The sequence below is a fragment of the Dasypus novemcinctus genome, chromosome 20 (assembly GCF_030445035.2).
Source record: "Dasypus novemcinctus isolate mDasNov1 chromosome 20, mDasNov1.1.hap2, whole genome shotgun sequence".
NCBI classification, from domain to species: domain Eukaryota; kingdom Metazoa; phylum Chordata; class Mammalia; order Cingulata; family Dasypodidae; genus Dasypus; species Dasypus novemcinctus.
In genome coordinates this window covers 34446698-34473242 of record NC_080692.1, presented here as the reverse complement: position 1 = coordinate 34473242, position 26545 = coordinate 34446698, and the positions used below count along the sequence as shown (strand labels likewise).

General features: G+C 38.9%; 1 protein-coding gene and 1 pseudogene across 2 annotated transcripts in view; one reads left to right on the top strand and one right to left on the bottom strand.

The window, feature by feature from the left end:
• GPR19 (G protein-coupled receptor 19) overlaps positions 1–26545 on the top strand; it is a 112103-nt gene that overhangs the window by 12863 nt on the left and 72695 nt on the right. Inside the window, exon 2 of one of the 2 annotated variants that reach the window (XM_023591639.3) lies at positions 9822–11140. The exons of the other annotated variant lie outside the window; for it this stretch is intronic. Coding sequence (XP_023447407.1) covers positions 9844–11091 — 1248 coding nt within the window. The 5' untranslated portion in view covers positions 9822–9843 and the 3' untranslated portion in view covers positions 11092–11140. Of the gene's footprint in view, positions 1–9821; positions 11141–26545 lie in introns of those variants that run through there. 2 annotated transcript variants of the gene reach the window in all.
• On the bottom strand, positions 171–9697 carry LOC101424543 (GTP-binding nuclear protein Ran-like; annotated as a pseudogene).

The following is a 26545-nucleotide window of genomic DNA, read 5'->3' as shown; positions in this document are numbered from 1 at the left end:
TACCTAGTATGATCTTAATATATATTTATGGAAATGATGAATAGATGAATAACCAAATACCATCTCTTCAGTATATTTTGTCTACTTCTTATCTTTTGCTTACCCATAATTTTGGTTTTACTCTATGCTTCTACACATCACGGTCTCTGCTTACTATTTCTGTCTGGTCTTTAGGCTTCTATTCCTGCAACAATCTCCTCATATTCTGAGAGAGACAGAGAATCCGACTGTTCCACACCACCATCACTTGGATAGGTGGCTTCACAGACCATTCATCAGTTTATGAATTGTTCCCCCATGGACAGTCGTCCATTCCTTATCCAGTCAACTATGTCCCATGGGGTCAAGTGCAACAGAAGGTACATTTACCTTCTTAGTAAAGGTTCTTAGCAAAGAACCCCTAAGAAGCAGGCTATAGGCATAGCAGAGTTTCTGGCTTTGAAGCCTTCTTCCTTTTTTTACCCTCTCCCTTCCTCTTATCCTTACCATGATCTCCCTTCTTCTACATTACTGAGCCAACTTTTTTCTTTCACAGTCTAGTAAAGGTTTTATGTACTATCCTATTGCACACACAAACATGCATATGCACCCCCTCCTAAGTCTGTGACTTTCTTAAAAGTGCTGCACGTGAAAAAAAAAAAAAAGGAAACTAGTGGAAATATTTTCCTTCTGTATTTAATTCTCCTAGCATAGCTACATAGAGTAGGAGTCTTTTTCTTTTTTCTTCATTTCTCTGTCCTCATGGATTCAATTCAGCAAATATCTAATGAGCAATTATTAATGTAAAGAACTTCAATGGACGCTATGGGGCATGGAGAAAAGATTAACACCCTCCTCCCCAGAGCCCAGAGTCTAGTGGGGAAAACAGAAACATGCAATTAATCCTAAAGCAGTGATTCTTAGCCTTGGCTGCACATTAGGGTCACCTGGGGAGCTTTGAAATATCCTGATGCCCAGGCTGCACTCCAGACCAATCGAATTAGAATCCCTGGCAGTGGGACCCAGGCATCAGTATTTTTTAAAGCTGCCTGGGAGAGCCCACTGCAGGCTAGAGAACTACTGCTCTTAAGCAAAACAAATTTGGAAAATGCTACAGTAAACTATTAACAAATTGCTATATGAACAAGGATACCACAACCATTCTGGATATGTTCATATTCCTATCCACTGTCCAACCACATTTTAGCCCAGGAATGTGGAAAATATAACCTGTCATTGTACAATGGGAAAAATTTAGGTCTGGTTGTAGGACATTTTTTTTTTTAAGATTTATTTATATATTTCTGTCCTCCGCCCCCGCCCCAGTTGTCTGTTCTCTGTGCCTATTTGCTGTGTGTTCTTAGTCTGCTTCTGTCGTCGTCAGCACCATGGGAATCTGTGTTTCTTTTTGTTGTGTCATCTTGTTGTGTCAGCTCTCTGTGTGGGCGGTGCCATTCCTGGGCAGGCTGCACTTCCTTTGGTGCTGGTCAGTTCTCCCTACGGGGCGCAAGGGCTCTCCCTGTGGGGCTCCCCTATGCGGGGGACACCCCTGCGTGGCAGGGCACTCCCTGCGCGCATCAGCACTGCACATGGGCCAGCTCCACACGGGTCAAGGAAGCCTGGGGTTTGATCCACAGACCTCCCATGTGGTAGACAGACACCCTAACCATTGGGCCAAGTCCGCTCCCCTGGTTGTAGGACATTTTGAAGCTATATGCTCTGAGAGGTATGATCTGGAGGAAACTATGTCTGTAAGCATTTCCCCTTACAGGGAAAAAAACATGACCAACCCAGAAAGATGACTGAAAATTTCATTCCACATGCTCTCTCTCTCCCTTGGAATGTTTTGGTTTTTGTTTGTTTTTTGTTTTTTATTCCCTTGTCTTCCTGGAGCATTATTTCTCCTCCAACCTCCCCTTCTTTGTGAACCCTTTCCTTTCCTCCTCACAGTGCAGGCAGATTTTTCTGTGCTTCTTAGCTCTTTGTATATATACATGTGGTTTTTGTTTGTTTTGTGATGTGACTATAGCAGTCTTATATTTGAAACTCAAAAAGGAAACAACTGCGTTCTGAAACAGCTAACTATGCAGGTCCAAAAAAATGAAGGTACTTTTCAAACTGCCACATTCATTCTGTAGCCTATTCATCTACTTCAGCATGCCAAAGATTAGGCACATGTTCTGATTAGCTGTATAATAAAGTGACAAACATGCTGCACCATTGACATCACAGGACAGTTGCATATAAAACTGAAGCTTGCACTCCAGCTTCGTTTTCTCACAGGTTGTCATACTTATCCAGGAGAGCAGTTTTCTGAGCAACCTCTCAGTTAACCTGATAACCTAACAGTTCAACATCTGTTCAGTCATTTTCGGCAAATATTTAGAAATTCAAGTTTTTTCATGGCATCATAAAACCATCTCTGCCATCCTTACCAACCTTTTTGCAGGTAGTTATCCACTCAGAACATACTACATTAATATAAAAATCATACTAAGTCCACACTATACTCTGTATTATTTAATAAAAATATCACACCTGCACCAACACATCTCCACAAGAATGTTTTTAAAATTACAAAGGAAATCAGTTACATATATTGAAATACAGTTACTAAAATTAAAAACATGATATAATACTATACATATGTGCTTCTTTCTGTACATACTAAGTGATAATCCAATATATCAAAAATATAAGAAAGTTAGAGTTAAATGTTATTTTTTAAAGACATGTCAATGTGCAGGCTGTTGTTTATCTTGAATAAGAAAACTGGTATAGTATTTGACAAGACAGCAGGCATATCATGTTGGACGTCTAATTGAGTTGATTTTTTTTTCAATTCATGCTCCTGGGCCCCCTGAAATCTTTCCATGGGCCCCCAACCCCTGGTTAAGAATCCCCGATCTAAGTCATGTTCATCCTGCGCTTCAAAAGCTGGGTCCATTACAATCTCTGGTGGAGCAAGAGCAGGCATGGCAATAAGCTCCAAGTTAGGGTCTCCAATCAGCTTTCTAGCAAGACAAAGGAAGGGCTTTTCAAAGTTGCAGTTATTTTTGGCAGAAATGTCATAGTACCAAAGATTCTTCTTTTGGTAGAAGATGATGGATTTTGCCTTGACTTTCCTGTCCTTTCCTGTGTTGCCACACAACACAATGGGGATGTTTTCACATGCCCATACCAAACTTCTTTGCCAGCTAGGCACATTCTTGTAACTCTGCATATTACATCAAACATTATAATGGCACACTGGGCTCAGATATAATTGCCATCTCTCACTCCACCAGATTTCTCCTGGCCAGTTCTATCCCATACGTTGAATTTGATAGGTCCTCTGTTGGTATGGAGCACAGGGGGATGGACCTCAACACCCAAGGTGGCTACATACTTCTCAAATTCACCAAACGACGTTTTATGAAAGTAGTTTTTTTCAGTACTGCCATCACCAGCCAATACAGGTTTAAACTGAATTTAGGTCTCTCCTTGGGCAGTTATCGTGATGATTCTTCCAGAGGCATCTCTGTGCTCTGTCTGACTCTATACATCTCTTTTTAGCACTTAATTATCGTTATTGTATCTGCTTATTTATATGTTTACCCTTATTTATGGGCCTTAGTTATTTTTGTTTCCCTAGTACCTAGAAGTATTTTTAGAGTGAACATTTAGAGTAGCAATTTTAAGTTGAGTCAGAAAAGTCGTACGGTTATCTAGGGACACCTGGACTCTGGAACTCCTTGTGCTCCCTTGTCCCATTTCTGAGGGTCTGGACCCTCTCCTTCCAAGTGGTGCTGCTGGAGAAATTGGCAGATGCACTCATTAGTATGAACAGTTGGAGGAAATGATGAAAGGAGGTCTCACAGAGGTTTAGTGGTGAGCTAGGGTTCATTTGCATTTTTGTTATGAGAGGAAGAGAAACAGAAGTTTATGGGTTTTAAGTATGTGTATTGACTAAGGAAAAGTGCCTGCACCTCTGACTCCTATTTTATTTAGGCCACAGTTATCCAAAAAAAGCTTAGAGGAGTTTTTTTTTTTGTTTTTTTGTTTTTTCCCTGAGGTACCAGTGCTGGGGATTGAATATGGGACCACATATGTGTGAAACTCATGCTCAAGCACTGAATCACATTGGTTTCCCTGAGTTGGTTTTTACATTTGTTTTGCTTGTTTTCTGTTTGTTTTCCCAAACCCGGGACCTCCCATGTGGGAGGTAGGCACTCAACCACTTGAGCCACATCTGCTCCCAGAACAGTTCTTTTTTTAAAAAAATAATTTCAAACATATAGGACAGTTGCAAAAATAATAAAAAACTCCATACAGAGTATGCCAGCATACCCTCAACCTTCAGCTACCCAGATCCATCAATTTTAACATTTTGCCACCTTTGCTATATCATTCATTCTATCTATATCTATCATTTTCTGAACATTTGAGAGCAGGTTGCACACATTATAATCCTTGAAACCATAATACTTCCATGTGCATTTTCTATGAACAATGACATTCTCTTATATAAACACCTTAAATGCAGTAATCAAGTTCAAGAAATTTAATATTGATATAAAACTTTACATTCTGTATTCCAATTATTTCTTATGTCTTAATAATGTCCTCTTGATCCTTTTCTCCTCCATTCTTAGATCCTTCAATATCATGTATTATATTTCATTGTCATTATCTCTTTAGCTTATCTTTCTTTAATTGTGGAAACATATATATAACAGAAATCTCCCTACCAACCCTTTTCTGGCATACTATTCACTGGTATTAATCACATTCATGATGTTGCAGCATTCTCACCACCACACATTACTAGAACTTCTTCCCCTTCACCCCAAACAGAAACCTTATACTCATTTTGCTTTAAGTTCCCATTGTCCCTCTCCCCATCCCTGGTAATTGTACTCAAATCTCTGTCTCTGAGTTTGCATAGTCTCTGATATTTTCTTTGTGGCTACTATGGGGCTTAAAATTAACATCCTAAATCCATAACAACCTTGTTTGCTTTGATATCAACTTAATTTCATCAATAGCATACATAAACAATGTTCCTATGTCCCTTCATCCCCCCCCCTTATGTAGTTCTTGTTGCAAATGACATATTTATACATTATGAGTCCAAAACTATTGATTTATCATTATATTTTATGCATTTGCCTCTTGGATCCTATAGGAAGTAAAAAGTGGTAGCACAAATAAAGAATACTATAATACAGGTATTTATATGTATCTGTGATATTATCTTTATCAGAGATCTTTATTTCCTCATGTGGCTTCATGTCTACTCAATTGTCCAGTATCTTTTTCTTTCAACTTGCAGAACTCCCTTTAACATCCCTTGTAAGTCTGGTCTACTGGTGATGAAGTCCCTCACTTTTTGTTTATCTGAGAATGTCTTAATTCCTCCCTCATATTTTGAAAGATAATTTTGCCAGATATGAAGTTCTCAGTTGGCTTTTTTTTTTTTTTTTCGCTTTTAGCAGTTTAAATATGTCTTCCCACCGCCTTCCTGCCTCCATGGTTTCTGATGAAAATTGGTACTCAATCTTATTGACACTCGCTTGTGTGTGACATGTTGCTTCTCTCTTGGAGCTTTCAGAATTCTCTTTTTATCTTTGGCATTCAAAAGTTTAATTATATCATGGCACAGTGTAGGTCTATTTGGTTTTATCCTGTTTGGAGTTTGTTGAATATGCATATCCATGCTTTTCATTAAATTTGGGATGTTTTCTGCTCTTATTTCTTTGAATATTCTCTCTGTTCCTGTCTCTCTTTCTTCTCCTAATGGGACTCTCACAATGTGCATATTGTTATGCTTGATGGTGTCCCATAGGTTACACTCAAGCTGTGTCAACTTTTCTTTATCCTTTCCTCTTTCTGCTTCTCAGACTAGATATTTTCAATTGTCTTATCTTCAAGATCATTGATTTTTTCTTCTGCCATCTCCAGTTTACTATTGAGCCCATCTAAGGAACTTTTTATTTCTGTTACTGTGGTCTTTAGGTCAGTTTGTTGTTTGTTTGTATGTTTGTTTTCATAATATTCTCTTTGAGGGAAACGGACTTTGGCCCAGTGGTTAGGGCGTCCGTCTACCATATGGGAGGTCCGCGGTTCAAACCCCGGGCCTCCTTGACCCGTGTGGAGCTGGCTCATGTGCAGTGCTGATGCGCGCAAGGAGTGCCGTGCCACGCAAGGGTGTCCCCCGCGTGGGGGAGTCCCACCCGCAAGGAGTGCGCCCGTGAGGAAAGCCGCCCAGCGTGAAAAGAAAGAGCAGCCTGCCCAGGAATGGCGCCGCCCACACTTCCCGTGCCGCTGACGACAACAGAAGCGGACAAAGAAACAAGACGCAGCAAATAGACACCAAGAACAGACAACCAGGGGAGGGGGGGAAATTAAATAAATAAATAAATCTTTTAAAAAAAAAAAATATTCTCTTTGAATTCACCTGTCGTTTTCCTGATTTCCTTCAGTTCTTTGTCCATATTTTCCTTTAGCTATTTGAGCATGTTTAAGACCATTTTAAAAAGTATTTGTCTGGAATGTCTCAGGTCTGATCTCCTCATTGATGGTTTCTAAAGCTTTATTATTCTTTGTCTAGCCATGATTTCCTGTTTCTTTGTATGTTTTGTAGTCCTTTGTTGAAACCTAGAAATTTTTGGTATTTTAAGGTGTTATTCTTGGAATTTAGATGCTGAAGCATCTGTTCCTTAAGCTTATATCCAGGTATTATTTTGACAGCTCTTACAGAATACCAGGAGCTAACTAACTAAATAAATAAATAAAATAAGGAAAAAAAGAAAACACCTTTCCTAGTCAATGCAGTTTTACCTTCATGACTGCTCTCCTTAGAGTTTATCCATGAATGAATTTAGAGAATAGCTCTAGGCCAAAGCATAGGAACCTCCCTGGTTTTTTCCGCGCGCGTGTCTAGTCTTGGGTATGCACGTCCTGTTTACATGGTTCCAAATAACCCCTCTTCTTTAGGAAACAGATTCCTCATGTTGCACGCATTGCACTATATGTCCTAGAACCAGCAATCTCCATTTGAAAACTCTACCACAGTGGTCTGTGTGAGCTCTGTGAGCCACCTTCTACATGCAGGACAAGTTCTGAGGCTGTGAACTCAGGCCACTCCAGACAGATTAGGCCATACATATATGCTCCCAGTATGTGCATGAGGGTTATTCTGCTCCCTCCAGATCCAGGATTAGGGGTCTGCACTGGGAGTATGTCTAGCTGTGCACTGAGCCAGTGAGGCATTAGGGATGGGCCAGCCATGGTGCCATGAAATCCTACCACAATTAAGTAGCCTTTTTCTTGATTTAGTGTTCACCCAGTTACTGTAGTCCTTTTAGTGTTTTCTGGAGCTTTGAGAAAGATGTTTCTGCCAGTTCTTACTGATTGTTCAAATCATCTACAGAGGCACAGAGCCCTGACATTTCTAACTCTACCATCTTGATCAGAGCTAGGCCTAGAATAATTCTTTCTTTCTGCCTGGGAAAATTGCTTCCCTGTTTTAGTTTTAAACTTTAATCTTAAAAAAAAACTTTTTAAAAAAGAATTTTGTAGGTTTTATACATATGTTGGTGAAAAGATTATTTTGGTTTTTTAAAGTTGACATTTTAGTTTTCTAAGTATGAGGATCATACATTCCAGATTTTCAAGAATGGTTTCAGATCTCATGTCCTATGTATATCGTGGTTTGTTATATGGAAAATACGGTTTCTGATCTTATGAATGGTCATTAATTGGGTAGCTATGCTTTAAAGGTCTTTTTTTTTTTTTCTGTTAGCATATATAGAACCTAAAATTTCCCATTTTATCCACTTCCAGATATGCAGTTCAGTGGTGTTAATAACATTCTCAGTGTTGTGCCACCATCACGTAATCTATCATCAAAACTTTTGCATCATCTCAAATAGAAACTCTGTACCAATTAAACATTAACCCCCCATTGCCCACCCCCACTCAGCCCCTGGTAACCTGTTCAGGCATACCTTGTTTTATTGTACTTTGCTTTACTGTGTTTTTCAGATATTGCATTTTTTACAAATTGAAGGTTTGTGACAACCCTGCATTGACCAAGTCTATCAGTACCATTTTTCCAACAGCATGTGCTTACTTCCTGTCTGTGTGTCACCTTTTAATTAAAATTTGCACATTGTTTTCTTACCCATAATGCTTTGACACTTAATAGATTATAGCATAGTGTAAACATAATTTTTATATGCACTGGGAAACCAAAAAATTCATATCACTGGCCTTGCTGTGATGTTCACCTTATTGTGGAGGTCTGGAGCCAAACCCGCAATATTTCCAAGTTATACTTGTAGTCTAGTATCTGACTCCTAAAGGTCTTTTAGAAATTAAAATGTTAAATTATCTTACATTTTCTTTGAGATCTTAAGTAGGCCTGTGTCATGGACAAGGACGCCTGAAGGTAATTTATAGAAATGGTATGTTGCCCTGAACCCCAGGCTTTTGTAGAATGTGGTTTCTCGTGAGGATAATATATATTAGCACTCCTCCCCCTACCAAAAATTAGTGCAAAAATCCTTCAAGGGGAAATGGGTCATTAACAACTCTTCTTTGATTCCACCTTTCAACTTAAGAACCTTTCTTTGTGAGATGTATTCCGAGGAGCCCCCCAGAGGAAAGCTTGTCCCTATGAGAGTCTGCTGTTAGAGGACATTCCAAAGGCCAGATGGAAGAGAAACAATATGGAGGTGGTCACCCCCATAGGCTTTTTACTTTTAGTGGGTAAAATTTTGAAAATATCTGTTTATTCTTAACCCTTACTTTAATAACCATAAAGTTGCTATGCTTTTTTTTTCTGAATATTCAGAACAAATTAAACTCTAATAAACAGGCTGTGACCAAAATCACCTCAATTTCAATTGAATAGGTCACAGTTGTGCTATTTTTTTACCTATTAAAAAGTGCAATTTTTTTCTTACTGAATAATACAAAAAAGAATAAAATAGAGGCTGACTTTATATTATTTTATATCTAAGGATCATAGCCTTCTAAAAAGTTGAGTAATGTTCACAGTTATATTTGGTTGTTTTTAATAGTCTGCTTGTCTGGTTCTCTTGTAATTTAGTGACATCCTTTAGAAATCATCTTCTTTATTTTTCAGACAATATGTTATTTTATGAAAAAGTAACAACAGAATAGCATCAAAACAGATGTTTTGGTATTAGTACATGAACTACATAATCTTTTGGAAAAAGAAAGTAATTCTTAGATGTTATTAAATTAGGATCTACTTTTGGCTTGTGTAACACTGCTGTGTTATAATTGTCTATGTGCTACCATAATGGATGGGAATTCTGCAATAATTGTTAGTCTGTATTCACAGACTCCTGTTAGCTATTTCCATAGCTGGCATCTGTGTTTCCATTTGCCCAAGTTTTCCTCTCTTGCAGCCTCATTACTTCAGTGTTAAGACATTCAGGAACTTCTCACATACATCCCCAGAATTCCAGCAGTCCTTTGTCTGCTAGATTTGGGCTCCTTAACCCTATGGGGAATGAGGATATGTTTAGGAGTTGAGTTTGGTATGAGGGCTACCATATTTGACTAAGGGTTCTGGAAGAGAGAGTGATGCCAGAGAAAGCCTGAGCTGGGATCAGCTAAAACAGCTCCTAAAATGAAAGAGAAATGGGGGCCAGAGCTTTTTTCTGGATCGATACCGTAAGATGTAGTCATGTTTACCTGTCATTGCACTAGTCCTGCTCATTGCCAAATGATTAGCAATCTAAGTGTCAAATAAGGTCATTAGCTTCAGGAATCAATCTATATAACACCATTTTAACAGGAGGCCTCATTCTTCTTTTCTTATCCAGAGCTAAGAGGAAAACAGTGAATATGGTTTTTGCTCACAGAATGGATAGCAGCAAGCCTTCTTTGGTTATTCCTACACTTCTGGTATTCCTCCAAAATCACAGTTGCACTGAGACAGCCCTTCCTCTGTCAAGCCATGACCTGACGGAAACCTATGAGGAGCATAGTTGGCAGAGCAACAGAACGGACCTGCAATATGAGCTGAAACCTGGGGAAGTGGCCACAGCCAGCATTTTCTTTGGGACCCTGTGGTTATTCTCTGTCTTTGGCAATTCCCTGGTTTGTCTGGTCATCCATAGGAGCAGGAGGACTCAATCTACCACCAACTACTTTGTGGTCTCCATGGCATGTGCTGACCTTCTAATCAGTATTGCCAGCACACCTTTTGTCCTGCTTCAGTTCACTGCTGGAAGGTGGACACTAGGTAGTGCAATGTGCAAGATTGTGCGATATTTTCAGTACCTCACCCCAGGCGTCCAGATCTATGTTCTCCTCTCCATCTGCATTGACCGGTTCTACACCATTGTCTATCCTCTGAGCTTCAAGGTATCCAGAGAAAAAGCCAAGAAAATGATTGCAGCATCGTGGATCTTTGATGCAGCCTTTGTGACCCCTGTGTTCTTTTTCTATGGCTCCAATTGGGACAGTCATTGTAATTATTTCTTCCCTTCCTCTTGGGAAGGAACTGCCTATACTGTCATCCACTTTTTGGTGGGCTTTGTGATTCCATCTGTTCTCATAATCTTATTTTACCAAAAGGTCATAAAATATATTTGGAGAATAGGCACTGATGGCCGAACAGTGAGGAGGACAATGAACATTGTCCCAAGGACAAAAGTGAAAACTGTCAAGATGTTCCTCATTTTAAATCTATTGTTTTTGCTCTCCTGGCTGCCTTTTCATATAGCTCAGCTATGGCATCCCCATGAACGAGACTATAGGAAAAGTTCCCTTGTTTTCACAGCTATCACATGGATATCCTTTAGTTCTTCAGCCTCCAAACCTACTCTGTATTCAATTTATAATGCCAATTTCAGGAGAGGGATGAAAGAGACTTTTTGCATGTCCTCGATGAAATGTTACCGAAGCAATGCCTATACAATCACAACCAGCTCAAGAATGGCCAAAAAAAACTATGTTGGCATTTCAGAAATCCCTCCCACAGCCAGAACTATAACCAAAGACTCAATCTATGATTCATTTGATAGAGAAGCCAAGGAAAAAAAGCTTGCCTGGCCCATTAATTCAAATCCACCAAATACTTTTGTCTAGTTTCTCAGAATTCTTCCAATTACTGTTATGTGCCAGAGATTAAAAAGCTTGAATTATAAAAACAGAAGTGATTTACATATTTTTTCACTCAACTTTCTGAGGGAAATGTTTTATTTTGTAAAATGTGTTCTGTTTGTTGATTATAATTTTGTGTTTTTAAATTTTAGTTGCTTCTTGTTTTAGAGGAAGCATTTGCTTTGAACCATAGTCGACAATCCTTTTAATATATTAGTTACATGTATTAAAAAGAAAATGCTTTCCTATTTTTTATTTACTATTAGGTCCAAAAAGTATAAACCATACACATAGTCTTTGATTAATGATTCCACCTAATTTTATTCATTTTTTTCTTCTTGAAAAATGAATTTTTGTGATTTTGAGTTACAAATGAAATCCCCAGTGTCACACATTTCAGAGCCTTGTATTTCTGCTACTGAGCAAATGGGAATGGGTAAAATTGTATATGTTTTCACATAATTTTCTTCCAAGTAACCAGTCCACGTTCAAATCTGCTGTGGAAATCACTCTATATTTTGGAATTTGCTGGGCAGTCTTCTGTGATTGGATTTTAGTCTGGATTCTTAAGGAAAGATAATTTACAGAATTGCTTAACCCCTCCCCTGCTTTCTCCCTCCCTTCCTTCCTCTTTCCCTCTTCCCTTCTCTCTTTCTTTCCTTCACTCTCTCTGTTTTCACCCAACCTTGACCTAAGCCACTGGTGAGAAACTTGAGGTCACCGTGATGCTTTCCTCACATCTGTGTCCCATCTAGGGATGTTTACTTCCCTACGTTGAGTTTAATATAAGCAAATGAGCAGATGCCCTGGCTAGGCATGCCAGAAAATGCCAAAGGGAGAGATGACGATTGGCATTTCTCTGTGCTCTGCAATTCAGACAGACATTTGGCTGCCCAGCCCTCTCCCTGTACACCAGGACAGCAAGGGTTAGGGCCATCTCCTTCTGTCTCTGAAAGACTCAGATGTGAGACCATTTTTCTAGCCAGAGCCTTCTCCCCCTCCTCTCTCCAGGTCACATCGCCATACCCCAGCCAAGCTCAAACTCTTTTATGCCTGTGATAATTCAGGATAGGATTTTTTTTTTTTCTAGTTCCTAGGTCTCCATATAGGATTGGCACATTTTAAAAATGTTTTCCTTTAAACAATAAAGAGCCTACAGACAAGACTGGCATGCCTTTTTATATCCTAGTTAATAAGAACTGCAAATAATAACTGACTGCTCAATAATTTTACATGCATTATCTCATTTTGTCTTCTCAACAATTCTGTGATGTAGTTATTATGATCCCTGTTTTATATATGAGGAAATTGGGCTCAAAATGATGTGATTTGCCCAAGATCATTCAGTTGGAATGTGACAGAGCTGGCATTCAAACTCAGGTCCTGGCCAACCCATCCAGCCTTGCTAAATTATAAAGGGCTCCTATACATCACCCCACCACAAACACCTTGCAATGTTGTGAAACATTTGTAACAAATTATGAAAGTATCATCAAAGTATTACTGTTAACTATAGTCCCGATTTTATATTTGGTTCTGTTTTTCCCCAAACTCATTTTTTTTTCATAAATCATACATTTGTCTAAAATGTACGATTATTGGCATTTGGTATAATCACCGAGTTGTACATTCTTCACCTCAGTCAATATTAGAGCATTTTCGGGAGCATATGTGGCTCAAGCAGTTGAGAGCCTGCTTCCGACATGGAAGGTCCTAAATTTGGTTCTCTGTGCCTCCTAGAAAAAAAACCAAGAGACAAACAACAAGCAAAACAAACAAGCCAACTCAGGGGAGCTGATGTGGCTCAGTGGCTGAGCTCTGGCTTCTTACATACGAGGTCCCAGGTTTAATCCCCAGTCCCTAGTACCTAAAATATATATATATATAAGAGCATTTTCATTACAAAATAAAACAAAAAACCAACAAAAAACAAATCACTATATATCCGTATGTTAGCACTACTAATTACAAATCCTATTATGTGCTTTCACCATTTCTATTAATTTACAAACATTTACAAACAACTTTTTACCAATTCTGTACAGATTAAATCTCAGCTTTCCATTCCCTCTCTCTTTTTTTAAAAGATTTATTTATTTATTTCTCTCCCCTCCCCCCCCCCAGTTGTCTATTCTCTGTGTCTATTTGCTGCATCTTCTTCTTTGTCCGCTTCTGTTGTTGTCAGCAGCACAGGAATCTGTGTTTCTTTTGTTGTTGTTGCGTCATCTTGTTGTGTCAGCTCTCCATGTGTGCGGCACCACTCCTGGGCAGGCTGCACTTTCTCTTGCGCTGGGCGGCTCTCCTTATGGGGCGCACTCATTGTGCGTGGGGCTCCCCTACGCAGGGGACACCCCTGCGTGGCACGGCACTCCTTGCACACATCAGCACTGCGCATGGGCCAGCTCCACACGGGTCAAGGAGGCCCGGGGTTTGAATGGGGACCTCCCATGTGGTAGATGGACGCCCTAACCACTGGGCCAAGTCCGCTGCCAGCTTTCCATTCTCTTAACCATATTATTTTCTCTGATGACTTATATTCTAACTATTTACGCCATGAGTTTTGCTCATTATATTTAGTTCATGATAGTGAAGCGATACAATATTTGTCCTTCTGTGCCTGTCTTGCTTCACTCAGCCTAATGTTGTCATATGCCTCATGACTTCATTTCTTCTTACCACTGAATAATATTCCATTGTGTGTATATATCAGTTTGTTTATCCATTCCTCAGTTCATGGATAACTGGGTTGTTTCCATCTTTTGGCACTTGTGAATAATGTCGTTATGAACATTAGTGTGCAGATATCTGTTTATATCACTGCTCTCAATTCTTCTGGGTATATACCTAGTAGAGGTATTGCTGGGTCACATGGTAGATCTGTATCTAACTTCCTTAGGAACCGCCAAACAGACTTCCACAGTGGCTGTATTATTATACATGCTCTCCAGCAGTGAATAAGCGTTCCTATCTCCCCACATCCTCTCCAACACTTGTAGTTTTCCATTTTGTTAATAGTGGCCATTCTAGCAGGTGTGAAATGATATCTCATTGTAGCTTTGATTTGCATTTCCCTAATAGCTAATGATGCTGAGCATTTTTTTCTTTTTCTTTTTTTTTTGCCATTTGTATTTCTTCTTTGGAAAAATGCCTGCTCAAGTTTTTTGCCCAATTTTTAAATTGGGTTGCTTGTCTTTTTATCATTGAGTTGTATGATCTCTTTTTTTTCTTGCCCACCCCGTCATTATGTTTTTTTTTATTGTATTTTTTTGAAAATACATAGATCACAAAAAATATTACAGAAAAGCAGACTTGGTAGGCTTATTGAAAACCAGTTGTGCATGGAGGTCAGGGTCTATTTCTGAACTCTACATTCAATTCCATTGATCAGTGTGTCTATCTTTAGGTCTATACCATTCTATTTTGACCACTCTAGCTTTATAATACACTTCAAGGTCAGGGAGCTTGAGTCCTCCAACTTCGCTCTTCTTTTTTAGGGTGTTTTTGGCTATTCAGGATCCCTTTCTCTTCCAAATAAATTTGGTAATTAACTTTTCTATTTCTGTCAAGTAGAATGTTGGAATTTTATTGGTATTGCATTGAATCTATAAATCAATTTGTATAGAATTGACATCTTCACGATGTTTACTCTTCCAGTCCATGAACACAGAATGTCCTTCCATTTGTTTAAGTCTTCTTTGATTTCTTTTAGCCGTGTTTTGTAGTTTTATGAATACAGATCCTTTACATTCCTGGTTAAATTAATTCCTAGATATTTGAGCCTTTTTGTTGCTATTGTATATGGATTTTTTCCCTTGATTTCCTCCTCAGCTTGCTCATTACTAATATATAGAAATGCTACTGATTTTTGCATGTTTATGTTGTATCCTGTCATTTTGCTGAACTCATTTATTTTTTTTATTTTATTTTATTTTTTTTATTTTATTTTTTTTAATTTTTTTATTTTTTATTGACTTTGTAATAATATTACATTAAAAATATATATGTGAGGTCCCATTCAACCCCACCCCCCCACCCCCCCTCTCCCCCCCCCCAACAACACTCGTTCCCATCATCATGACACATCCATTGGATTTGGTAAGTACATCTTTGGGCACCTCTGCACCTCATATACATTGGTTCACATCATGGCCCATACTCTCCTTTATTCCATCATGTAGGCCCTGTGAGGATTTACAATGTCCGGTGATTACCTCTGAAGCACCATCCAGGGCAGCTCCATGTCCCGAAGACGCCTCCACCTCTCATCTCTTCCTGCCTTTCCCCATACCCTTTGTCCATTATGTCCACTTTTCCCAATCCAATGCCACCTCTTCTATGTGGACACTGGATTGGTTGTGTCCATTGCACCTTTATGTCAAGAGGAGGCTTGAACTCATTTATTAGCTAAAGTAGCTTTGTTGTAGATGTCTCAGGATTTTCTAAATATAGAATCATGTTGCCTGTGAATAGTGAAATTTTTACCTCCTTTTTTCCAATTTGGATGGCTTTTATTTTTTTCCTTGCCTAATTGCTCTTGCTAGAACTTCAAGCACAATGTTGAATAACAGTGGTGACAGTGGACTTCTTTGTCTTGTTCCCAATCTTAGAGGGAAAACTTTCAACCTCTCCTCATTGAGTATGATGTTTGCTGTGGGATTTTCATATATGCCCTTTATTTTGTTGAGGAACTTTCCTTCTATACCTGTCTTTTGAAGTGGTTTTTATCAAGAAAGGATGCTAGATTTTGTTAAATGCCCTTTTTGTATTATGTGGTTTTTCCCTTCGATTTGTTAATTGATTTTCTTATGTTGAGCCACCCTTACATACCAGGAATAAAACCCATTTGATTGTGATGTATAATTGTTTTTTTTTTTTTAAGATTTATTTATTTATTTAATTTCCCCCCCTCCCCTGGTTGTCTGTTCTTGGTGTCTATTTGCTGCGTCTTGTTTCTTTGTCTGCTTCTGTTGTCGTCAGCGGCATGGGAAGTGTGGGCGGCGCCATTCCTGGGCAGGCTGCACTTTCTTTTCACGCTGGGCGGCTTTCCTCATGGGCGCACTCCTTGCGCGTGGGGCTCCCGCACGCGGGGGACACCCTTGCGTGGCACGGCACTCCTTGCGCGCATCAGCGCTGCGCATGGCCAGCTCCACACGGGTCAAGGAGGCCCGGGGTTTGAACCGCGGACCTCCCATATGGTAGACGGACGCCCTAACCACTGGGCCAAAGTCCGTTTCCCGTATAATTGTTTATATATGCCATTGAACTTGATTTGCAAGTATTTTGTTGAGAATGTTTGAATCTATATTTGTTAGATTGATCTGTAATTTTCTTTTCTTATAGTATTTTTATCTGGCTTTGGTATTAGGGTGATGTTGGCATAAAAAAATCCATTGGGTAGTTTTCCCTCCTTTTCAATTTCTTGGACTAGTTTAAACAGGATTGGTATTAATTCTTCTTGGAATGTTTGGTAGAATTTACCTGTGAAGCTATCTGATCCTGGACTTTCCTTTGTTGGAAGATTTTTGATTCAATCTCTTTACTTATGATTGGTTTGTTGATTTCTTGTCGAGTCAATGTAGGTTGTTTGTGCATTCCTAGGAATTTGTCCATTTCATCTAGGCTGTCTAATTTGTTGGCATTCAGTTTCTCATAATATCCTCTTATACTTTTTATTTCTGTGGAGTGAGTTGTAATGTTCCTCCCTTTCATTTTCATCATCTCTCTCTTTTTCTGTTAGTCTTGCTAAGGGTTTGTCAGTTTTATTGATCTTCTCAAAGAATCAGGTTTTGGTTTGTTGATTTTCTCTATTGTTTTTTCGTTCTCAGTTTCACTTATTCTCTAATCTTTTGTTATTTCTTTCTTTGTGCTTGCTTTGGGATTGGTTTGCTATTCTTTTTCTAGTTTCTCCAGATGTTCGGTTAGTTCTTGGATTTTAGCTCTTTGCTGTAAATTTCCCTCTCAGCACTACCTTCACTGTATCCTGTAAGTTTTGATATGTTGTGTTCTTGTTTACATTCATCTCAAAATATCTACTAATTTCTCTTGCAGTTTCTTCTTTGACTCACTGATTGTTTAGGAGTGTGTTGTTTAGCCTCCACACATTTGCAAATTTTCCCATTTCCTCCCTATTGTTGATTTCCAGCTTTATTCCATTATGACCAGAGAAGGTGCTTTGTATAATTTCAATCTTGAATTTATTGAGAATTTTGTTTGGCTCAACATGTATTCTATCCTGGAGAAAGAGCCATGAGCACTTGAAAAGAATGTATAACCTACTAATTTGCGGTGCAGTGTTCTGTATATGCCTGTCAGGTCCTGTTTGTTTATTATATTGTTCAAGTTCTCTGTATCCTTGTTGGTCTTCTGTCTAATTCTATTGATGTGAATAGCATGTTGAATTCTCCAACTATTAATGGAAAGATGTCTATTTCTACTTTCAGTTTTGCTGGAGTTTGCCACATGTATTTTGGGGCACCCTGGTTAGGTGCATAGATATTTATGACTGTTAACTCCTTACTGATTGTTTCTTATTATGGAATATTATTTTTGTTTTATTTTATTTTATTTTATATTCCATTGTATGTTTATTTTTTTTAAGATATGTAGATCACAAAAATTGTTAAATTAAAAAATATAAGAGGTTCCCATATATATACCCCACACCACTGCCCACTCCTTCCACATCAACAACTTCTTTCATCATTGTGGCACATTCATTGCTTTTGGTGAATACATTTTGGAGCACTGCTGCACTGCATGGATTATAGTTTACATTGTAGTTTACAGTCTCCCCTAGTCCATTCAGTGGGTTATGGCAGGATATATAATGTCCAGCATCTGTCCCTGCAATATCATTTAGGGCAACTCCAAGTCCCCAGCATGCCCCCACATCCCATCTCTTCTCCCCTCTCCCTGCCCTCAGCAACTACCATGCCTCTTCTGTCACTTTTACTGAACCTGTGGTTGGCACTGGGGTTGGTGTATGCCCAGGAGACTTGAATCTCTGGACTGGCCATGTGCCAGCTGGGCGCTGAGCCTCAGCAGAGTTGCAACTCCTATTCTCCGGTTCGTTGGACTTACTCCAGGTCAGCTAACAAGGAGGTAAAGATGGTCAACCACCACACCAGGGAACCGAGAGTGCCTCCAACTCCAAGCAGGAGAATTGCATCCATCAACCATGTGGAATCTAAGCCCCCTCTCAATATAGAGGTGGACTGGACGTCACCATCCCAGGGTCCACAGGATGGAGGAATAAAATATGGATAAGAGTAGACTTACTGGTATTCTACTATAGAAGTATTATAACTAGTAATGTAAGAAACTGTAGAATTGATGTGGAGAAAGTGACCACGGAATATTATTTTTAAAAGTTAGATTATAAAAAGTAAAATTTAATTCATTTCAATTTTACATTTATATATATTTTAGGTCAAGTTTAAACTGAAAGGTTTCACCTAGGTAATTTCTAAGCTCCATTTTGTCTTTAACATTATGTAAGAGTTCCTGGAAATTCAGTAAGACAACCTCACAGAAGCTCCTGGTATAGACAGTACTTTCTTAAGACCCCTAAATAATGACACATTAAAAGTGTTAGTCAAATTACAATCAAGAGTGCCCCAAAGACCTCTATTAATTCAGCTCTATTCTGTCAGGGTGTTGATAATTCATTGTGTTTTTTTTTGTTTTTTTTGTTTTTTTTAGTTTAGTTTACTATTCAGAATTCTTGTCTCGATCCTAAAATTAGTGGAAACGGTATAATGCACATATTGAGGAAAAGTTGCATAAATCCTGGGAACACAAGAACAACATTCACCACACCTCACATTTACCCGGCAAGAACCAGGATTAAGCTTCAGGGAGGCAAACTATTAGTGGACATAAGGAAATGACCCCCATTGCCCTCCAGATGCATAGTGAGGTGCACCACAAACCCTGATTGATGTAGCCTCCAAACAGGAGTTTGAGAAAGGCGGCAGTGGAAAGCAGGCTGCAGGGTAGAGGCAGTTCCCTATCTGGCTCCAGGGTCTTGTGCACCCTGAGAGGAAGGGACAGAGCCCAGCCTTTTGAGGTGGAATTTGAATCCCCCCTTTCTTCTAATCTTCAGTGAGAGCACTAGTCCTAGAAGGCTGCTGCTAGAAGTCGGATTCCATTGCCTGTGAGCCTTCCATCCCAGGTTTATCCAGGAAAGCCACAGCAGTTTCCCTGGGTCAGACCTCACTCAAAGGACAGTTTAACCAAGGTCTACCTCCACCAGACATGTGGGGAGCAGGGTCATTTGCCAGATAAGGTTGGCAAGTCTGCCTCTCCCATAGGGCACAGGGGATACAGTTCCTCTCTCACCCCTCCAGTCTCGTTGCCACTTGCTTGAACTTGCTTTGAAGCAACATAACCAGGATCTGTTGGAGCTACTAGGTCGGCAATCAGCTCCCAGGTTCTGCTCCCCTCTAAGAACCACATGTAAAAAGGGCAAAGGCTTAGAGACTTTTAGCTCAGGAAGGGACATTGGGTGACCTAGTCCAAGAACTCTCACTATTTAGAAGAATAAATTGCAAACAAGAGAGGTGAAGTTAGAGGCAAAGTAAAACCATATTCTGCCTCTCAGCCCAAAGTTCTTTCAACTTTGGCATTCATTTATTGCAAAAAATTTTAAAAAAAGATCCTCATTGTGTGCAGAAGAACATGAAAAGAACAATCACTCCCCACCGTTCACTTAACTTTTTAATTCACCTGGCAAAGAGACAACATTAGAGTGTCCTAATTAGAGCACTCAGTGGAATCAGACTTAACACTAACAGTTTTGCAGAATGACCACTTGATGGCACTGTGGCCAGTGTGCAGAGCCACCGCCCCTTCATGGTGCCTGTCACTGAAGATTGCAGAGGTGCCCAGCTCATAGCAACAAGACTGAAACCTGCAGCGCACCCAGGAGCAGCTGGAGATTAACTAATCCATCAGTGTGTTTAAAACAAAGCATCTACACATTGGACGAAATTCCAAAATAATTAATACCTTTTACAGATCTGAAGCATACCTTTTACAGATCTGAAGCATTAGTCAAAATACTGCTTTAAACCTACTTTACTAATGGCATCATTTTGAAAAAGCCCCCTAAGCCCACCATGTGGGTGGTATTGCCACCCACACGTACCAAGACCTGTCTCTCCCCTTTCTGTTCCTTTAAGCATTTCGCTCAGAGAATTCAAGGACTTGTTCATAGCAGAGTAATCTAGAGTTTCCCTACAAGTAAATGTTCCTATGCTGCCGCTAAGTAGGTGGGTTACATTTATTTTAGGTTAAATTTATTTTAGGCCTCTGTCTCATTTCCAAGCCCTCCTTAATTTTTGGAGCCCCTGCAATCTGGGCCATTTTGAATTTTTTGCTCAACAGAACACTTCTTTCTCAAGATCTCTTTGTATATATAAATTTTTCCAGAAGAAGCCTCTTTAAAATTATTGCTTTATCCACTCTCCATTAGCCCTAACTGAGATATACAATTAGGCTACCGAATTTGGAGTCACTTAAAATTTGAAGAATATGTGATTTGAGTTCTACAGAAGAATTATGCCCAACAAGTGCTGAGTGCTGCAGTGACTGGTGCATATGTATCTGATTTCAGGATTAGGATGCGAGTATGGAAGCTTAAGAACATAATCTTGTTTTCAACAGGCATACAGTTAACCAGCCATTTCCAGCTGTTTACCCACAACTATATATTTGCAAACCAGTTTATTAGATACAAAACGCAAATGATGTATTTAGTGAACACAATTCTCCTTAATTGCAGAATAGAATGATGAATGCTTTCAAGAGCTCTGGAGTCAAACTTTCTGTGTCCGAGCCCAGGTTTTTCCACTTACCAGCTGTTTGAAAATGGCAAATTCTTTCTCAAACCACAGCTTCTCCATTTTTAAAATGGGGGAAAATGACAGTGTTCTTATAGAATTGTAGAAGTAAAATCAGCCAAATCCATGTAATCACTCAGTGCATTATCAGGCACATATAAGCACTCAGTAAAGATTATCTGTTGTTATTTTTAAGTTGATGCTAATCCAATGGATTTTTGCACCTTTTGGTTATTTTACACCATATTGACACATGCTAACCCTATTAAAAGCAGATTTTGAATACTTGCCCTCGAATTGTGGTACTGAATTTTCTGTCTTTAGTTGCTTTTTCAGTTCTGCTTGATTCTGCCAGCTCAGAGTAGAAGGAAGGCAGGTGGTAGAACTGTTGTATTCATCACTCATTCCAATGTAACTTTCCTGTTCCCCCTTGAAATATTTCTTTAGAAGGGATGGTCTGAATCAGGATACATGAAATACTTGTGAATGTAGACTTTTATCAGCTGTCTGCCTTTGGAATTTTCATTAATCCCACAGAGATACTGATGGGGGAAAAATCAGTTTTAGCTGATAATTCAATTATTTGTTTCTGTAGAATATGAAAAATCAATGAAATGTGACTTAAGTAGCTCTTGGCTATAGTTAATTGTAGGCAACTATGAAGCTTAAAACAAGTAACAAAACTTTTCTGTTAAACCATAGGTTAATTATGCTTTAACTAGAAACAAATCTAAACAGAATCAAGGAAACAAATCAGGGTATAAAAAAAAGCTATTTGGTAAATTGGAGTGGAAGAGAAAAAAAGCGAACAACACAATGAAAAAGTCAAAGAAGTTTCAAACTTATGAACATGAATATTGTAAGGAAATTAAAAGTTAATTTTCACGAAAATTTTGTGAGTAACAGACTAGCTTATGGCTTTTTTTTTTTTTAAGAATAGAGTTAGAGCATACCATTTGGGGGATGTAGGGGGCAAATGTGCTTATATTTAAGAAGATTATGGGTTTTGTGGTTTCACAAAGCCCTCAACTAAAAAAGGTCATGCATTAGACTCAATTCAACTTAATAGACTAGGTAGAAATGTGTAATAGTCTCAGTTTTTTGGTTTATATAAGCTGTTATAACTTGTAGAAGATGAGAGGGGAGGGGGCACACACAGTTGAGGTTGCAGGCAGGATGGGGGGGACAGGCATTCATCAAGAGAGCTTAGGGTACTACAGATGATCTTGCTGGGATTATCCCAAATTGGCCACACCTGTTGCAGAGTTGATCAGTTACACTAAGATTCACTCTCTTGTCCCTAGTCATCCTCACAGGAGACTGAAGTATACTAATTAGAGTACCAGGTATTGATTTATTATTGATGCCTTTCCAATGTCCAAAATATTTAGATGACTTATCCAGGGCACACTCTTCCCAGTTTTGAAATTGTTGGGGACCTGGAAGTATAATCTGGAAGTTGCTTTGTGAATATGGAATCAGAATGAAAGGAATGTGGGTCATTATTTCTTTCATTGTTACTTTAGCAGGTATTGTAAACTAGCTTATTTTTTATATTGCATATGAAAAATATATTTAATGGAAAAAATGAAACCCAACTATATTCATTATTTCTTTCTGCATGACAGATTACACCAAAATTTGCAACTTAAAACAACACACATTTATTATCACATAACCTCTGTGAGTGAGGAATGTAGGCTCAGCTTAACCATCCTGTTTCACAAGACTGTAAGGTGTTGGGCAGGGCTATGGTCTCATCTGAAGACTCAGCTGAAGCAGTATCTGCTTCCAAGCTCACATGGTTGTTGGCAACATTCAGTCTGTCAAGGGCTGTTGAATTGAGGGCCTTAGTTCTTTGCTGGCTGTTGGCTAGAAGCCACCTTCAGTTCCTTCCTGTCCACATAGGCCCCTCCAGTATGGCAGCTGGCTTCATCAAGATAGTCTGCTAGCAAGACAGAAGCCATTATCTTATGAAACCTAATCATGGAAGTGACATCCCATCACCATACAGTATTCAATTAGTCAGAAGCAAGTTTACAAATCCTGCCCAAACTCAAGGGGAAGGGATTGATTACACAAGGATCTGAATACCAGGGGGTATTCCAGGATTCTCATTACATGAGAAATGCTACCACCACAACAAATCCCTTCTCTCTGTGCAACCCCCTCCAGAAGTAAAAGGTTTTTAAACTAAAAAATATATATATATCCTTATAAATCCAAAAAGTCTATATATATAAAAGCAGGTATATGAATATATAACACCAAACCCTTTTTAAAAACTTTTCATTTTAAAATAATCTCAAACTTACAGAAGTTCCACTCACCCTAGACACACAGATCCACCATTTTTAACATGTTATCACCTTTGCCATATAATTTTTTTCTTCTTTCTTTCTTTCTTTCTTTCTTTCTTTCTTTCTTTCTTTCTTTCTTTCTTTCTTTCTTTCTTTCTTTCTTTCTTTCTTTCTTTCTTTCTTTCTTTCTTTCTTTCTCTTTCTTTCTTTCTCTTTCTTTCTTTCTCTCTCTCTTTCTTTCTTTCTCTCTAGTTTTCTTTCTTTCCTTTCTTTCTTTCTTTCTTTTCTTTCTCTTTCTTCTAATCTATCTATTCATGTACCTCTTGCAGAACATTTGAGAGCAGTTTGCACACATCATTCTTGAACTCAGAATGCTTCTATATACATTTCCTATAAACAGGAATATTCACTTATATAATAGCTTTAAGTAAAGTTATCAATTTCAGGAAATTTAACATTGATATAGAGCTTACATTCTTTTTTTTTTTCTTTCTCTCCCCTTACCCGCCCCCCCGCCCAGTTTGTCTGTTCTCTGTGTCTACTTGCTACGTGTTCTTCTTTGTCCACTTCTGTTGTCAGTGGCATGGGAATCTGTGTTTCTTTTTGTTGCATCATCTTGTTGTGTCAGCTCTCCGTGTGTGCTACGCCATTCCTGGGAAGGCTGCAATTTCTTTCACTCTGGGCGGCTCACCTTACAGGGCGCGCTCCTTATGCGTGGGGCTCTCCTATGTGGGGAACACCCCTGCGTGGCAGGGCACTCCTTGTGCACATCAGCACTGCACGTGGGCTAGCTCCACACGGGTCAAGGAGGCCCAGGGTTTGAACCGCGGACCTTCCATGTGGTAGACGGACACCCTAACCACTGGGACAAGTCTTCTTCCCAGAGCTTACATTCTATATCCCAAATTTTTCTTGTGTCCCAATAATGGCCTTTTGAGCCTTTTCTCCCCCATATTTAGATCCAATCCTTATGTTATATTGTATTTAATTGTCATTATCTCTTTATCTTTCTTTTTTTTGAATTGTGGAAACATACATATAACATAAATCTCCTCCCACACCCTCTTATGCATACCATTCAGTGGGATTAATCACATTCAAAACCATATTAGAGTAAGCAGCTATGGTTCAAGCAATTGAGCCCCCATTTACCATATGGAGGACCCGGGTTCGATCCCCAGGACCTCCTGATAAAAAAAGAAAAGAGGTGTCCCAGACCTGCGTAGAGAGGTGTAGGCCCCCGTGCAGTGAAGAAATGCACCAAAAAGACGATGATGCAACCAGACAGGAAAACAAAGCGAAACACAGTATTCGGGAGGTGGATGTGGCTCAAGCAACTGGGCTTCTGCCTACCACATGGGAGGTCCCTGTTTCGATTCCCGGTGCCTCCTAAAGAAGACAGCTAGTGCAACGGGCAGGCATGGCAAGCTGATGCAACAAGATGCAGCAAGAGACACAAGAAGAAACACATAATGAGAGACAACAAAGCAGGGAATGGAGGTAGTTCAAGCAATTAGGCGCCTCCCTCCCACATCAGAAGTCCTGGGTTCAGTTCCTGGTGCTTCCTAAATAAACAAGGAAGATGAACAGGCACATCAAGTGCAAACAATGAGGGGGTGGGGAGAAATAAATAAATAAAATAAATCTTTAAAAAACACACACACAATGTTATAGGGGAGTGGATGTGGCTTGAGTGGTTGAGCACCTGCTTCCCACATGGGAGGTCCTGGGTTTTGTTCATGGTGCCTCCTAAAAACAAAAGACAAACAATGAGCAAACAGATGAGAAAACCAACTCAGGGGAGCTGATGTGGTTCAGTGGTTGAGCGCTGGCTTCCCACTTACAAGGTCCTGGGTTCAAACTCCGGCCCCAGTACCTTAAAAAAAAATTGTAATACCTTCACCACCATCCATCACTAGAGCTTTCCCCTCACCCCAAACAAAAATCCTACATTCATTTTGCCTTAACTCTATTGCCCCTTTTCTCTATCCCTAGTAAGCTGTATCTACTTTCTGTCTCTATAAGTTTGCAAATTCTCTGATATTTTCTTTGTGGTCATCATGGGACTTAAATTTAACATCCTAAATCCATAAAATCTTGTTTTATTTCATAACAGATTAACTTCAATAACATACATGAACTATATTCCTATACCCCTTCATCCCCCCACTTTTGTGTAGTTTCTGTCACAAATGATGTATTTATACATTATGAATCCAAAACTATTGATTTATCATTACATTTAATGCATTTGCTGTTTAGATCCTGTAGCAAGTAAAAAGTGGAGTTACAAATAAAAAAATACAATAGTCCTGGTATTTATATTTACCCATGTCATTTTCTCTACTTGAGATTTTTATTTCTTCATGTGGCTTCAGTCAGATGTCTAGTGTCCTTTTTTTTTCAATTTGCCAGCTCCATTTAGCATCCTTATAGGAATGAAGTGGTAATGAAGTTCTTCGCCTTTTGTTTATCTGAGAATATCTTAATTTTCCCCTCATTTTTGAAAGATAATTTTGCCAGATATAAAATTCTTGTTTTTTTTGCTTTCAGCACTTTATTTTTTAAGATTTAAAAAATTTCTTTCCCCTTCCCCCTTCCCCAACCCCAGTTGTCTGTTCTCTTTATCTATTTGCTGCGTCTTCTTTGTCCGCTTCTGTTGTTGTCAGTGGCACGGGAATCTGTGTTTCTTTTTTTTTTTTTTTTTTTAATACCATCATAACACCAATGCTGAATCCTTTTATTTACAGCCTCCATAATGAGAAAGTCAGAGATTCTGTAAGAGATGCCATTAGTAAATATGTAACTTGTTAGCAAATTTAAATTCTCATAAATGATCTTTATGTATATTTCAACTATGGTACATGTCTGGCAATAAAATCATTTTATTATGTAACTACTTAAAGTTTACTATTCAGGCAGTTGAGAGAAAATTAGTACTTCCAAATACTTGTCTAATGTTCTCTTAGGAGGCTTAAAATTTTTGTCAAGGTTCCCATAGATTTCAGAATACATAATACCTTATTAAATATAAAGAAATATACATAAACAAATGCATGTATAATTCATAATTTTCCATTTTCTTTTGCCTTTTTGCCTTTAGTCCTTTTATTTTTTTTTATTTTTTATTTTTTTGACATTTTTTTAATTGATTTTGTAAAAATATTACATTAAAAAAACAATATGAGGTCCTATTCAACCCTACCACCCCTACCCCACCACTCCCCCCCAGTAACACTCACTCCCATCATCATGGTACATCCATTGCATTTGGTAAGTACATCTCTGGGCATCTCT